Source organism: Natator depressus, chromosome 20, assembly GCF_965152275.1.
Source record: "Natator depressus isolate rNatDep1 chromosome 20, rNatDep2.hap1, whole genome shotgun sequence".
In the NCBI taxonomy this organism is placed as follows: Eukaryota; Metazoa; Chordata; order Testudines; family Cheloniidae; genus Natator; species Natator depressus.
Window position 1 is genome coordinate 3,773,644 of NC_134253.1, and position 13,769 is coordinate 3,787,412.

The following is a 13,769-nucleotide window of genomic DNA, read 5'->3' on the forward strand; positions in this document are numbered from 1 at the left end:
GGTGCCTGCTAACCCTGCCCTGCACAGCCTGCGTGCATCTCCCCGGGGGTTCGCGTGTTCCCTGCTCCGAGCTGGGCTGGTTTCCTGCCGTCAGACAATAGCGTTCGGGGCGGGAGGGAGATGGAAGATGAGTGTCCGTGGCCCCGGCCCATCACCCTGTTACCCTCGGGCAGGCCAGGCTGCCAAGTGGCAGGCGGCCAGACGGATCCTCGGAGGCTCATTGAAATACAGGAACCCACCCTGGAGCTCTCCTCCCTGCGAACAATGTGGGGGCTGAGAAGGCACTGGCCGCGGCCTCCCCGAGGTGGGATTAACGCGGACAGGACGTGCGGAGCGAGCGGGCCAGGCAGCCAGCCGGCGCGATAAGACGCCAGGGGAACAATGGAAGGAATTGGAAGGCCGCGGGCTCCAGCCTGCACCACCCAGACTTTGAAGAATGGGCCGGGGAGAGGCAGCCGGGAGCTCCCTTCTGGCCGAGGCGGGTTTGGGCTGGAGCTGGGAAGATGGGTTTGGGGCAGCGCAGAATGGGCTGGGGTGCCAGGGCAGCGCCAAGCAGGCAGCCCGGGGGCAGTCGCGGAGCCGGGCCCAGCGATGATGGAGACGTGGCACCAGGGCAGTGCCAATCAGGCCCTGCTGACAATCAGGCCACTCTGGTGGGGCACAGCTGAGCAGGGCCCCTGGCACATGGGCCACAGCAACAGGACGGTCCTGCCACAGCTCTGGCCACAACCAGACCCCCGTGCTGGGCAGTGCCCGCTGCCGACGACACGGGGGGTAGTGCCCGGCAGGTCTGGTTTCAGGGGTGATCTGAGGCGGCCGCAAACGGTCATCCTTGGGCGGCGAACTGGCGGCCACCATGGCAATTAGCCGGGGAGCCCTTGTCCCTCCCCTGCCAGCTCCTAGCATGGGCGTGGGCAGCCAGGTGCCGCTCCCGGGGCGAGGCACTGCCGCCGGGTGGGTTTGCTAGAAGGTCGGGGGGGGTCACAGGAGCCAGGGGCGTTGGAGGTGGGAGAGGTTCCCACAGAGCGACGGCTGGAAGCCTCCGAGAGGGACTGGGGGCCAGCGGGGAGCTGGCGGCTATGTGGGGCTGCCTGCCCCACCTTGTTCCCAGCTGTGAAATGGCAGCGCAAGGGTGTTATGGGACAGGGAGGGGACGTGGGGGCTGGGCAAGGGGCAATAAAGGGGGACGTAGGGTGATGGAAGGGGAGGTGGGGGCTGGGCAATAGGAGGGGACAGCCTCTCTCTGCCGCCAAGGCCTTTAGCCCCGTGCCACACAGGTATTTCAGTGCCTAACTCCCATTGGCTGCAGTGAGAGAAGAATGTGATCCCCATGGGAGAGCCTCTGCTGTGAACAGTCCAGCATCCAAAAGGTTAAATGCCTCCCCCTCCCCGGGCTAAATGGGACCCCCCCTTCCCCATTTCCTGTGCTCCTACTGGCTAGAAGTGCCTGGAAAAGGACACAGGCCAAGGCATCATTGCAATGGATGTTATAGTCTGCACCTGCCCTTGAATCTGTGTGTATGGGGGAGGGGGGAGCAGCCAGTCTTCAGGGCAGCCAGACAGCCAGGAGCTGGGGTGGAGGGCGCTGGAGACAGGAGTTCCTCTTCCTCAGTGCGGTGGCTGTGGAAAGCCACGTGACTCTCCTGTGTGTGGCGTGGAGCCGCGGGGCTTGCTTGCCAGAGCCCTAAGGTTCCTGTCCCCCTGCGGCTTCCCTTCCATAACTGGGGGGGTGGGTGGAATTTCCCTTCCATAACTGGGGGGGGGGAACGGATTTTCAGAGCCTGGGATCAACCGTTCGATACCACAGTCATGGGCGGGATGGGGTGGGGGGAGCAGACAGACAAAAGGGGCCCTACAGATGGGGACAGGGGTGCGGGTGGGGATGGATGGATAGAGGGGGATAGATGGAACTAGGGGAGTATGGATGGGGGTGGCTGGGTAGCGGTGGATGGGGTGGGAATAGAGGGATGCATAGGGGGACGGACAGACTGACGGGGGGGCAAGGGAGGCATGTAGACGATCAGCTGCCTTACCCCCCTCCCCAAAGGCCGGGGGCATCGCCCTCCCCGCACGGCGCCTCGGGGGCGGGGGAAGTGTGGCTGGTGCTGGGGCAGCCCGACGGCCCAGCTCACCCCGTGGCCTGTCTCCGACCGGGGCTGGTGCCAGACCAGGGCGGTTATCGAGTGATCCTTCCCCTGGCGTCCCGTCCCAGTTTCCGGCCGTCGGGGGTTTCAGGGAGACCCGGAGCAGGAGGCTCCTGGCTACGGGCCATTGCTGGCCCGATGCGCCGCGTGTGCTTGGCTCGGCCCTGGGCGCACGATAGTTCCTGTGTTTAGCTTAGCGGGGCCAGGCATGAGTCGGGCTCCTGGGAGCAGGCCCCAGGCCGGGCCGAGGGGGGCACGGGGCTGCTGGGGGAGCGGTTTCCTCCCTGGCGGGATTTAGTTCAATGGGAAGATCCTGTTTATAGGGAAGGATTCACTCCTGAGTTCCCAGGTTACCTAGAGGCCAGGCTGGGTGGCGGGGGGGGGAGAATGGAGACTGGGAGTGGCCTGGGGCAGGGGGCTGCCTGGCTGCAGGGCTTCTGGGGTTCAGGTGCTCAGAGACCCCCAGGAGGATGGGGCTGCCACTCATGTGGGCCCCTCCGAATGTGACAGGACAGGGCACACCCGGTAGGGCCCCCCTCCCCAACAGGCTGAAGGGAGCTTGGCCTCGGTGGCCTGTTCAGCCCCCAGCCTCTCTGCTGAGGCTGCCCCCCCACCCCCAGCGGCTCCTCGGCATCAGGGGGCTGAATCCGTCTGGGTGCCTGGGGCGAGGGGAGGGGTGTCCCCCAGCTGGGCTGGCAAACAGGATACGGGGTGACAGCTCTCGGGTGGGGGGCCACAGAGACCCCATTGTGGGGTGGGGGGGCTTGGAGATTGGGATGGGAGGAGGCCCGGGGGCTGCTGGAGGCAGAGGAGAGGGATGGTACAGTGCACCCCCCCACCTCCTGAAGGCACCAGGCTCTCTGGGTGCAGCCCCCAGACTGTTGGCATGACTGGGGGTGCTTTGGCGCTCTGTTCACACCCCCATTCTGCCTTGGGAATGTGGGGGTGCAGAATCCAAAGGGCCTAATTCTGCCAGGAGCTGGGCCCCCGGGGTCAGGGGGAGCTGGCTGGGCATCGTGCAGGATCAGCGCCCAGGGGCAGGATGCTCCTTGTGTCCCAGGCACGGCTCTGGCCTGCCTGGGCTCAGCCCCCTCTCCAGCCAGTGCCCGGCCTTTACGGGTCTCTAGGGATGATGGTGGTGAAGGAGCTGTGGGTCAGAGGGGGGTAGTTGGACCTGGGGGAGGGCTGTGAGTTGCGGGGGTAGATGGGAGCCAGGGGGGCTGTGGGTCAGAGGGGGGTTAGATTGGAGCCTGGGGAGGGAGCTGTGGGTCAGAGGGTAGGGGGTAGATGGGAGCTGTGGGGGCTGTGGGTCGGGGGGGTAGATGGGAGCCGGGGGGGCTGTGGGTCAGAGGGGGGTTAGATTGGAGCCCGGGGAGGGAGCTGTGGATCAGAGGGTAGGGGGTAGAGAGGAGCTGGGGGGGCTGTGGGTCGGGGGGGTAGATGGGAGCCGGGGGGGGGGGCTGCGGGTCAGAGGGTAGTGGGTAGAGAGGAGCTGGGGGGGCTGTGGGTCGGGGGGGTAGATGGGAGCCGGGGGGGGGGGCTGCGGGTCAGAGGGTAGTGGGTAGAGAGGAGCTGGGGGGGCTGTGGGTCGGGGGGGTAGATGGGAGCCGGGGGGGCTGCGGGTCAGAGGGGGGTTAGCTGGGAGCCGGGGAGGGGGGAGGGTCTGTGGGTCAGAGGAGGCGGGGCCGCCCGAGAGGGGCGGGGCTTGGCGGGGTCCCGGGCCGGGGCCGGGCGATAAAAGGGGCCCCGCGCCCAGCCCGCCCGGGCCGCCAGCATGAGCCGCCTGGCGCCGGGCCGGGCCTTCACCGAGCAGCGCTTCCAGCAGCTCTACGGGGCGCCCGAGCCCCGGGGCAGCCCGGCCGGGGCGCTGCGCCGGCGGGTGGCCCGGGGCTGCCGCTGCTCCGGGGCGGCCGCGCTGCGGCTCCTCCAGCGCCGGCTGCCCATCGCCGCCTGGCTGCCGGGCTACCGGCCGGGGACCTGGCTGCTGGGGGACGCGCTGGCCGGGCTCACCGTGGGGGTCGTGCACATCCCCCAGGGTGAGCAGCTGCCCCGGGCCCCCCCGCTCTCCAGGGGCCTCGACCTATCCCCCCCCCGCCCCAGCTGTCTCACGGTCCCCTGCCTCGGCTGCCCCCCATCTCTCCGCGGGCTCGGGCGCCCCAAGGCGGGTAGCTGCCGGGTCTCCGGTGGAGGGACGGATCCCAGCCCTGGAGCCGTTCTGCCTGGGGCACGGGAGGGACAGCGAGCCGGGACTCCTGGGGCAGCGGGGTCCAGTGGTTAGAACAGAAGGGTGGGGAGCCAGGACGCCTGGGTTCTCGCCCCAGCTCTGGGAGGAGAGTGGGGTCTAGTGGTTAGAGCAGGGGGGCTGGGAGTCGGGCCGGGACGCCTGGGTTCTCGCCCCAGCTCTGGGAGGAGAGTGGGGTCTAGTGGTTAGAGCAGGGGGGCTGGCAGTCGGGCCGGGACTCCTGGGTTCTCTTCCCTGCTCTGGGAGGGCGGTGGGGTCTGGTGCGTGAGATCAGTGTGGGCTGGGAGTCAGGACGCCTGGGTTCCATTCCTAGCTCTGCCTCTGACTTGCTGTCCTTCCACCGCTCTGGGCCTCCGTTTCCCGCTGGGTGTGGTAATAACAAAGCCATGGAGAAGGGCAAGGTTTAGACAGGCTGGACCCTGTGGTGCTGACGGGGTCTGGCCTCAGTGCCCCTCTGAGACGGGAGCCCTCTGTTTGGGGGAGCTGCTCTGACCCCCCTGCATCTCAGTCTGTGTCTCCCCCTCCTGCTGGGGTCTCTGGGCGGGGGCGTCGCAGCATCCCTGAGCTCTCAGTGGGATGCGGCTGCTCAGCCCTTAGGAGACCAGCGGGGGCGGTTGCGGTCTCAGCCACCCCCCGGCTCACCCCCCTGCCTGTCTCGGGTCCCCGCAGGCATGGCCTTTGCCCTCCTGGCCTCCGTGGCCCCCGTCTACGGACTCTACACCTCCTTCTTCCCTGTCATCCTCTACGTGCTCTTTGGCACCGGGCGCCACGTCTCTACCGGTGAGTGGAGCACCGGTGCCCAGGGCTCGGCGGGGTTAAATGGTGGGGGAGGGGTGGCTGGTTCCTCGGGCATCCCTGTGCCAGCAGCCTGTTCCCATGATAGGGAGGGCGGCTGGGCGGAGCGGGGGGGGAAGATCCCAATAACCCACCGAGGGGCTGAACAGGGCCCCACCCCTGATGGTGCCCTCCCAAAGCTAGGAAAGTGGATGCCAGCTGTGCCCTCCCCCAGAATGTGGGGCACGGGGTGTGTGTGGGGGGTGATATGCAGGGGGCAGAAATCCATGGGAGTGGGGGGATCTGTGCATGGATGGGGCGGGCAGAGGTGGGGGGACTGCAGGTAGCACTTTCTGGGCAGGCTGTGGGTGGGCAGCACTCAGGGGCTGCGTCTCCCTTCCCCTCCCCAGGCACCTTTGCCGTGGTGAGCCTGATGACGGGCGCTGTGGTGGAGCAGCTGGTGCCCTGGCCCCTGGGGCCCAACGCAACCAGCGCCGAGCTGGGGCGGGTGGAGGAGCGGCGCATTGGTGTGGCTGCTGCCATGGCCTTCCTCGTGGGGCTCCTCATGGTGAGTCCGTGCCCGCCGGGCTGCCAGAACCTGGGGCAGGGACCTTCCCTGGAGACGGTGGGAACGGTGGAAGGTGGACAGAGCGTGGATGATGGGAGGGGAGTGGGGCAGGGATCCAGGGTGGGGGGAGAGGTGGGACCCTGGCTGGAGGGGAGTTGGGTGGGGATCTATGGGGGGAGAGGAGGAACCCTGGGGGGTGGAGGGGAGGCCCCAGGCACTGTGCCGTACGCCGGGCAGCGCTGATGTCCCTCCCCTCTCCCCTCCCCCAGCTGGTGATGTTCGTGGTCCAGCTGGGCTTCCTGGCCACCTACCTCTCGGAGCCCATCATCAAGGCCTTCACCAACGGGGCTGCCCTGCATGTCTTGGTCTCCCAGCTGCCCAGCCTGCTGGGCCTGCCCCTGCCCCGCCGCACGGGCTCCTTCACCATCTTCAAGGTGCGTCCGGCCCGGTGGGGGCAGCGTGGGGTGGTGGGGAGAGAAAGGGGGCAGGGAGGCGGAATGGGGCCGGGGGAGGGGGAGAGCTGGGAGCCGGCTTCCCCCACGGCCCGCATGTAACGCGCCCTGTGCTGCCCCCAGACACTGGCATCGGTGGCGCAGGCTCTGCCCCGGACCAACATGACCGAGCTGCTCATCTCCGCCCTCTGCCTGGCCCTGCTGGTGCCCATCAAGGAGATCAACACCCGCTTCCGGAGCAAGCTGCGGACGCCCATTCCGGGGGAGATCGTGGTGGTACGTGCCCCTGCCCCTGCCCGGATCCTGCGCTGTCTCCCCTGGCCCTGCACCCACAGCCATGCCCTCTGAGCAGCATGGGGACGAGGCGGGGAGTGGGGGTCCAGCGGGTGTGGGCTGTGGGCATGGGAGGGTTGGCACCACCCTGGGCAGTATAACCCACCAGTCTCTGCTCTCTCCCCAGGTGCTGGCGGCCACCGGCGTCTGCTTTGCCTCCTCCCTGGACACACGCTATGACGTGCAGATAGTCGGCCACCTGCCAGCTGGGTGAGGAGTCACCAGGGCCCCCTGCCCGCCCCCTCTGTGGCAGCACGTGGGGCCACCCAGCGCAGCCCCTTGTGGCCCGGGCAGCATCTCTGCCTGGCCAGGGCTAGGGACGTGTCTCCTCCCAGCCCAGCGCGGCTCTGGGCTCGTCCCGCCCGGCCTGGTGACCGCCTCTGTCTCTCGCGCAGGTTCCCGCAGCCCCGGCTCCCGGCCCTGCAGTCGCTGCCCCAGGTGCTTGGGGACACGGTGGCGGTCGCTTTTGTGGCCTATGCCGTCTCCGTGTCGCTGGCCATGATCTATGCCGAGAAGCATGGCTACACCATCAACCCCAACCAGGTGTGTGGGCCGGACGTGAGCTGCTGGCCGGGGGGAGGCACTGCCCGGCCTGGCCTCTCTATTGCCAGTGGCTGCCCAGGGCCCTGTGCCCAGGATCAGCCCCTCTCCCTCCCACCTGGTCCCTCTTCCAGCTGGGAGGCCCCAGTGTCTCGCCTGCCCCCTAGTGCATCTGGGCTCCCTCCCGGCTGGTCCCTGTAGCCCTGACCTGTCTGTCCCCGCCCCACAGGAGCTGCTGGCCCATGGTGTTTCCAACCTGGTCTCCTCCCTCTTCACCTGCTTCCCGAGCTCAGCCACTCTGGCGACCACAAACATCCTGGAGAGCGCGGGGGGGCACACGCAGGTATGGGGGTACGGGGGACCCTGCAGAACTGGGGGTTGAGCCATGGTGTGTGTGCAACGGGTGAGTGTCTCATGCTCCCTAGCTAATGGGGTCCCCCCCATCTGTTCTGCAGCCCTGGCTGGCTCGTGCAGTGAGTTTGCCAGGTCTTAGCTTAGTGGCCAGTTGGCCTGTGTGGCTGGGCATGGGTGGAGCCCTCTCCTCCTCGGACGCAGGGCAGAGGAGGCCGGCACTGAGGCCCTGAGCAGGGCATGAAGGGTGGGGGGGCTTCTCTGGGGTCTAGGGCTTTCTCTGTGCTGTCCTGGTGACCCCTGCCTCCCCCCGCAGGGCCCAGCGCTGGCCACACCGCCCTGGCAGAGCCTGCCCGCTAATCCGCCCTCCTCTTCTGCAGCTCGCGGGCTTCTTCTCCGGCGCGGTGGTGCTCATGGTCCTCATGTGGCTCGGACCCCTCTTCCACTACCTGCCCAAGGTGAGGCTGGGGCCGTGTGTGTGTGACCTGGGGAAGGGCTGCCAGACCCAATGCCCCCATCCCATGGGGCACAGACCGCCCTTGTGCTCAAACCCCTTGTGGGCTGGTTGCCCTGTGACTAGCTGGCTCTTTTCCCCTTGCCCCCAGCCATCCTGGGAAGAGCTCCCTTTTCTGGCTGCCTTGGCACCAGCTAGCACAGTGCAGGGGATGGCCGCTTGCCACTCATGCCCGTTCTCCCCCACCTAGGCTGTCCTGGCCTGTATCAACGTCACCAGCCTGCGCCAGATGGTCCTGCAGTTCTGGGACTTGCCCGAGCTCTGGAGGATCAGCCGGATTGACTTCGTAAGCAGCTGCGCCCTTCCCCTGCCCCCTCACCCCGGGCAGGGCAGGCCCTGGGTTTCATGCCTGAGCCAGGCATGCCGCTGCCCCAGGGTACGGGGTGGGCATTGCCAGGCTCGCCCAGCCCTCCAAGAGCTGTTCTGGGCCTGCTCCACCCCACTGAAATCGGCCAGAGCAGAGAACTGGGGCCCACGACGTGCTGATGGCCAGAGAGGCAGAGCTCTCCAGACCTGGAAACGCCCCATTGTGCCAGGGCAGTGCCTGGCACAGAGCAAGACTGTACCCAAACTCAGTCGAACTAGATGAGGGGTTGGCGGCACGGAGAGGGTAGAGGTCCCAGATCACACACTGTGGGCCTAGTACCTGGCTCTCCAAGTCCCCGCTGGGTGCCCTACCCGCTAGAGCACGCTGCCTCCAGAGACTCCTAGGGTAGATTGGACCCGGTGTAACCTCACTGGGTCCTCTATGTGTGACCAGCGAGTGTATGGTTCCCAGGGGGACCAGCTGGCCCGACGTCCCCCTTCCCCGTCTCCCCTCTGACTCCGCACTCTCGTTCCAGGCTGTCTGGGTGGTCACCTGGCTGGCCGTGGTGGTGCTGAATGTGGATGTGGGCCTGGCCGTGGGGGTCGTGTTCTCCATGATGACTGTCATCTACCGCACACAGAGGTACCGGAGTGGCAGGCGCCCTGCCCAGCCCCACGTCCGGGCTCATTTGCTGGGAACCTGCAGAGCCAGGGAACTGCGTCCAGCTCTGGCATGGGCTGGGGGGGCAGCTCTATTTGCCCCGTGATCCCTGCTTCAGGCACAAGCCCCCCGCAAGGAGCCGGCTGGCCGTGGCTGCTTGGAGACCTGATTATTGGAGGAGGAGGAAGACGGGAGGAGGGTTGCGAGGCAGGAATCTGCCTTCCCAGCTGCTGTCCCTGTCTCTGGCCAATGCCCTCCCACGGGGGGAGATGGGACCTCTTCTCTCCAGCCGGGACCGGGGCCGGCCCGGCCTTGGCACGGCCAGACGTCTCCCTGCCTGATGCGCCTTCCTCTCCCACAGGGCCGAGTGTATGGTGCTGGGCAAAGCGGCCAACACGGAAATCTACCGGCCTGTCCAACGTTACAGCAAGGTACGGGCGCCGCGGGGTCTGGGCGCGAACTGGGGCTCCCAGCCACCCACCTGGGGTGGGCTGGCTGAGAGCACTGGGCAGAGGCAGTGGGCGGGTGTGTGGGGTGCATTGGGAAGGATGTGGTGGGGGCTTGCCCCGGGCTCCATTCAGATGGCACCTGGGCTGTCCGTGTCCCAAGAGGCGGGGCTGATCTCTCCGCCCTCTTCCCCACTGCCGTGGGGCAATTCAGCACCCAAACCTCCCTCTGTTTGGGGTGGGGGGCAGGGCAGATGCAGGCCCTGCCCGTGGGGGTGGGTGTCCCTCCCATGCTGCAGCCAGCGCTCTGTCCCCCCAGTGCTTTGAGATCCCCGGCGTGACGATCGTGGCTTACCACTCCCCCATCTACTACGGCAACTGCCGTTTCTTCCGCGAGGCGCTGAGCCAGCAGCTGGGCCTGAGCCGGCCGGGGGGCAGCCAGGGGGAGAAGGCGGTGTGCTCTTTGGAGAGTGGGGCCAAAATGAGCATCAGCACCGTGGTAAGGGGGCCAGCAGCGATCTGGGGTGGGGTGGAGGGGCAGCTCAGTCCTGGGGTGTGGGAGCAGGGCAGGATTTGGGCAAGTCCGATCCTGTGCCCATGGGCCTGCTGGCCCCAGGATCCTGGCTGAGGGGCTGCTTTCCCGAATCCCAGGGGTCCTCCCCCAGGGGAACCCAGCTGCCGGCATGTCTCTGGAGATGCTCAGCCCTGGCCTTGCATCTGCTTCTCCCCTGCCCCTGCTGGGGGGGGGCGGGGGGGGTTCCTTGTTGTTCCCACTGGAGGTGGCGGGGGGGGGGGCGTCTTGGGGGGAGCTGGGGATCCTGGCAGGGCCCTGGGCGGGGTTTCGGGTGAGCAGAGAGGTGGCATTAACGGACTTGTGTTTCCCTCAGGAAACCTGTGTCCCCAGCTCTGTGCCCGATGGGGGAGCCGGGTGCCCCAGCTCAGGTATGCAGGGCCCCCCTGCAGCTCCCACTCCAGTTTGGGGGGGGGGTGCTGGTATGGTGGGGGGCAGGTGTCCATGTCCCAGATCGCAGCAGCCCGGGTGGCACTCAGTGGCCCCCTCGTGGGCTGGGACGGGAGGTGGGGGGGGGGCTGTGGAGGTGGATCCTCCTCTGGAGGGGGGGGGTCTTGGCAGGGCAGGGTGGCAGCCCTGAGTCTCCCAGCCCCCACCCCTCTGTAGGGAGGGGTCTCGCTGGCAGCTGTGCTTGGCAGTGCGGGGGCCCGTCTGGCTGGGATCACAGGGCCCGGCCCCTGTGGGCGTCTCTGCAGAGCTGCCCCATCCTCAGGCCGGGGGGATCATGCAGTCACCCCCTTCCCTCTCCCCCCGGCAGGCGCCACGGGCAGGGCCCAGGCCGCGATCCTCGACTGCAGCGGGATTGCCTTCGTGGACTCCGCCGGGGCCCGGCTGCTCATTCAGGTACCGGGGGGCAGCTGGTGGGGGGGCCCTGAGGGCAGATGGGAGGCGGGGCTGGGATGTGGCTCCGCCCACTCCTAGAGATGCCAGCCTGCCCTCTCCTTGCCTTGCAGATGTGTGTGGGGTGCCAGAAGGCTGGCATCCGCATGAACCTGGCAGCATGTAATGGTGAGTTTGGGGGGGGTCCCCGCTGCCCCCCTCCCAGCCCCTCAGAGCCCAGCGCTGTGCCGAGGGGGGGCTGGGCTGAGCCGTGTCTCCTCGTTTCCCTTGCTGCAGGCGAGGTCCTGGAGACGCTGACCAGCAGCGGCCTGGGGCAGCACCTCTCCCCACAGCAGGTGTTTGTGACGGTCCAGGATGCCATTGCATGCGTCACACAAACCGCGGTGAGGGGGCTGGTGCAGGGGTTCCCCTCTAGGGGGCGCCAGTTCTAATCTGGCTCTTAGGGGGCTGGTTGGGAGGGGGGTGGGTCTGCTCCCTCTAGGGACACGGGCTCTGATCCAGACCTAGACGGTGCGGCTGGCTGGCCCAGGGGGTGGGGAATGGGACACAGGGCCTTTGCCCTGTAGGGCATGCCAGCTCCAATCCAGCCCCAGGGTGGGGGAACTGGGCTGGCCAGGGGGCAGGGGGGGGAGCTCTTTCCCCATCCATGTCCCACTCCCAGCCATCTTTGATAGAGGCCAGCAGGGACCGACAGCTCCAGTTTTTGCGGAATGGGTGGGGCGTGTGGGGGCAGTTCAGTGCCCTGGGGGGAGCTGGTAACGTGGTCAGAGACTCCTAATGAGCCGGGCTCCCCCAACCCCATTCCTGCAGGACAGCTGGCTTTGGCAGGGGGGCTGGGAGCAGAATGTGACTCGCGCTCAGGATTCACGCTGGCTCTGTTTCCACCCAGGAAAAGGTGGCCGAGAAGAATCTGGCAATCTGGGTGTAGGGCCCCTGGCAATGGATCGCGGGCACCGCCGGGCCTGTAGGGCCCCCGGGACCAGATCGGCTCTTGGGCCGCAACAGCAGGTTGATCTCCGGGTGCTGTGAATTCCTGCTCTGCCCACAGGGCCTCCCCAGGACCAGGGGGCCAAGGAGCTGTTCGCAGACCACAGAGCCGTGGTGGGGCAGTTGCCTGCTCCCAGGACGGAGGGGGCCTCCTGCCCAGGTCGCCAGGGGGACCTGACCTGGTGTGAGCAGTTTCCTTGCGGCCGGCAGGCAGGCCTGGTGCTGGCTGGGAATCCAAGGGGGCAGAGCAGGTGCCCAGGTGCCAGTGTAAGCAGCAGCCTGTCTGCCCGTGCAGGCACCCAAAGGATGGGGGGTGGGGCAGGGAGTTCCTTCCTTTGCCAAGACAGTTATGGGGGCTGGGCCCACTACAGCTGGGAAGAGCATGTGTGGGCATGCTGGCATTCTGGTTGGGGGAGGGGGCTCTATGCCTCGTCCCTCCCCTCCCCAGCCTATGTGGGGGGGCATCCTCCAGCACCAGGGGAAAGAAAGATCTACCCTGCCAGCTGCAAGGTGATGGGATCAGGGTAGGAGCTGGATTTTAATTGCCCTTCCCCCGACAGAGACTCACAGACAAGAGTTTTTAAACCACAGAAAGGAACCAAAATCCCTTTTTATTTGTGCTGGGGGGGGGGCTAACTCCCACAGCCCCCCAGGGCGGGGGCTGCTTCGGCCGCTGGTGTCACGGTGGCATGGCACAAGGGCAGCTGCCCCTGGCCACTTCACGCAGGGAAGGGACAGGAGGGAATGTGCTTTGGCAGGCAGGGGCCTCCCCCTGGCTGGGGTGGCCCCCTGCATCCAGCCCTTTCCCCTCCCACTTCCTGGGGTGGGGGCTGAGATGGAGCTCAGGGCATAATCCTCCCCCCCCCCCCCAAATCTGGCTGATGGCTGCCCTGGCCCCCAGCACAGCCTGAAAGGCCGCAGGCTGCATCTGTTCCCTCAGCATGCGACTCCTGCCCCCTGCCCCATAATATGCTTCAGCACCCCCAGGGCTGCCCCCAAGCCCCAGGCTGGCATCACGCTACCATCTTGCTAGCAATGGGCTGGTGCCAAACTCCCCTCCAACCCCTGCTCTGGGTGGCTGGAGAGGCGCATTGCAGAGCTGGGCCACTGGAGGGTGACATTGCAGCCATGGGGGGGGACATAGTGGGCGGGCTTTGGGGCCTGCAGGGGGTATCCCCACGGGCTGCTCCCTCTGATGTCACCACCCCACTGGCTCTTTGGAGCCCAACCTTTGTACTTTTTTTTTTTTTTTTTTTTTTTAAGTTTTTCTCTGGTTCGGCTAAAACACGACTAGGAATCAAGGTAGAGGGGGCGGGGCTCAGGACAAGGGGGCGGGGCTTGGATGGCCTTTAGGGCAAAGAGAGTACTTGTAAATGCATTTTTGTTTTTTAAATAAAAACATCTTGTTTTCCTTAAAACCTCACCTCTCTGTCACCCGTAGAAATCTGCAGGTGGGGATGGCAGCTCAAGCCCATCTGCCATCCCCGGCTCTCCCTTGGGTGCAGCCTGACAGCGCCTGGCTCCTCGCTCGCTCACATTAAATACACACACACGCACGACACAAACAGTTCCCAGCGTCCTGCCTCCAGTTCCCAGAGACACCAGCCAGCTCCTGCCCTGCCAGTAGCCGGGGTTAGAAACCAGAACCCTCCGCCTCGTCCGACGCTCTGGCCATGGGGCCTGCTCAGAGCAGCGTGGGATTGGGGCTGGCCAGTGTGTGGGGCAAAGATGGGGCCAGTCCCCTTGGCCCTTCGCCTTGGCCCTTCGCCTTGTGCCCGTGCTCTTGGATTCCGTATAGAAAGAGTCCTCAGTCTTGGAAAGAGACCTCCGCCCCCGCAACCCAGCCATGGGCGTCAGCCCTTCCCCTTGCTCGCGGGGCTGCCCCCCGCTGCAGGCTTTGGCACTTGAAGTTGGAACTCTCCTGGGGGGGGCAGCTGGGGGCTCTAAAGACTTGGCACAAAATAAAATGAGGCCCTGAAACTTGTCCCAGGGCAGCTGGGAGGGGCGGGGGCTGTGCTGTTTCTCTCCTGCAGGGGCCGC

The 13,769-nt window shown here is 66.7% G+C and overlaps 1 protein-coding gene across 1 annotated transcript; it reads left to right on the top strand.

Annotated features, from left to right (window-relative positions):
• Nucleotides 1-4,035: 4,035 nt before the first annotated feature.
• On the top strand, nucleotides 4,036-12,957 carry LOC141975357 (solute carrier family 26 member 10-like). Its single transcript, XM_074935655.1, has 18 exons — nucleotides 4,036-4,180; nucleotides 5,056-5,166; nucleotides 5,571-5,728; nucleotides 5,998-6,162; nucleotides 6,304-6,456; nucleotides 6,641-6,723; nucleotides 6,909-7,056; nucleotides 7,283-7,396; nucleotides 7,785-7,862; nucleotides 8,109-8,204; nucleotides 8,761-8,867; nucleotides 9,247-9,316; nucleotides 9,651-9,830; nucleotides 10,219-10,273; nucleotides 10,660-10,745; nucleotides 10,856-10,910; nucleotides 11,019-11,125; nucleotides 11,632-12,957. Exons 2-18 carry the CDS (start codon nucleotides 5,058-5,060, stop codon nucleotides 11,668-11,670), a joined length of 1,803 nt encoding a protein of 600 aa, XP_074791756.1. The 5' UTR covers nucleotides 4,036-4,180; nucleotides 5,056-5,057; the 3' UTR covers nucleotides 11,671-12,957.
• The last annotated feature ends 812 nt before the right edge of the window (nucleotides 12,958-13,769 follow it).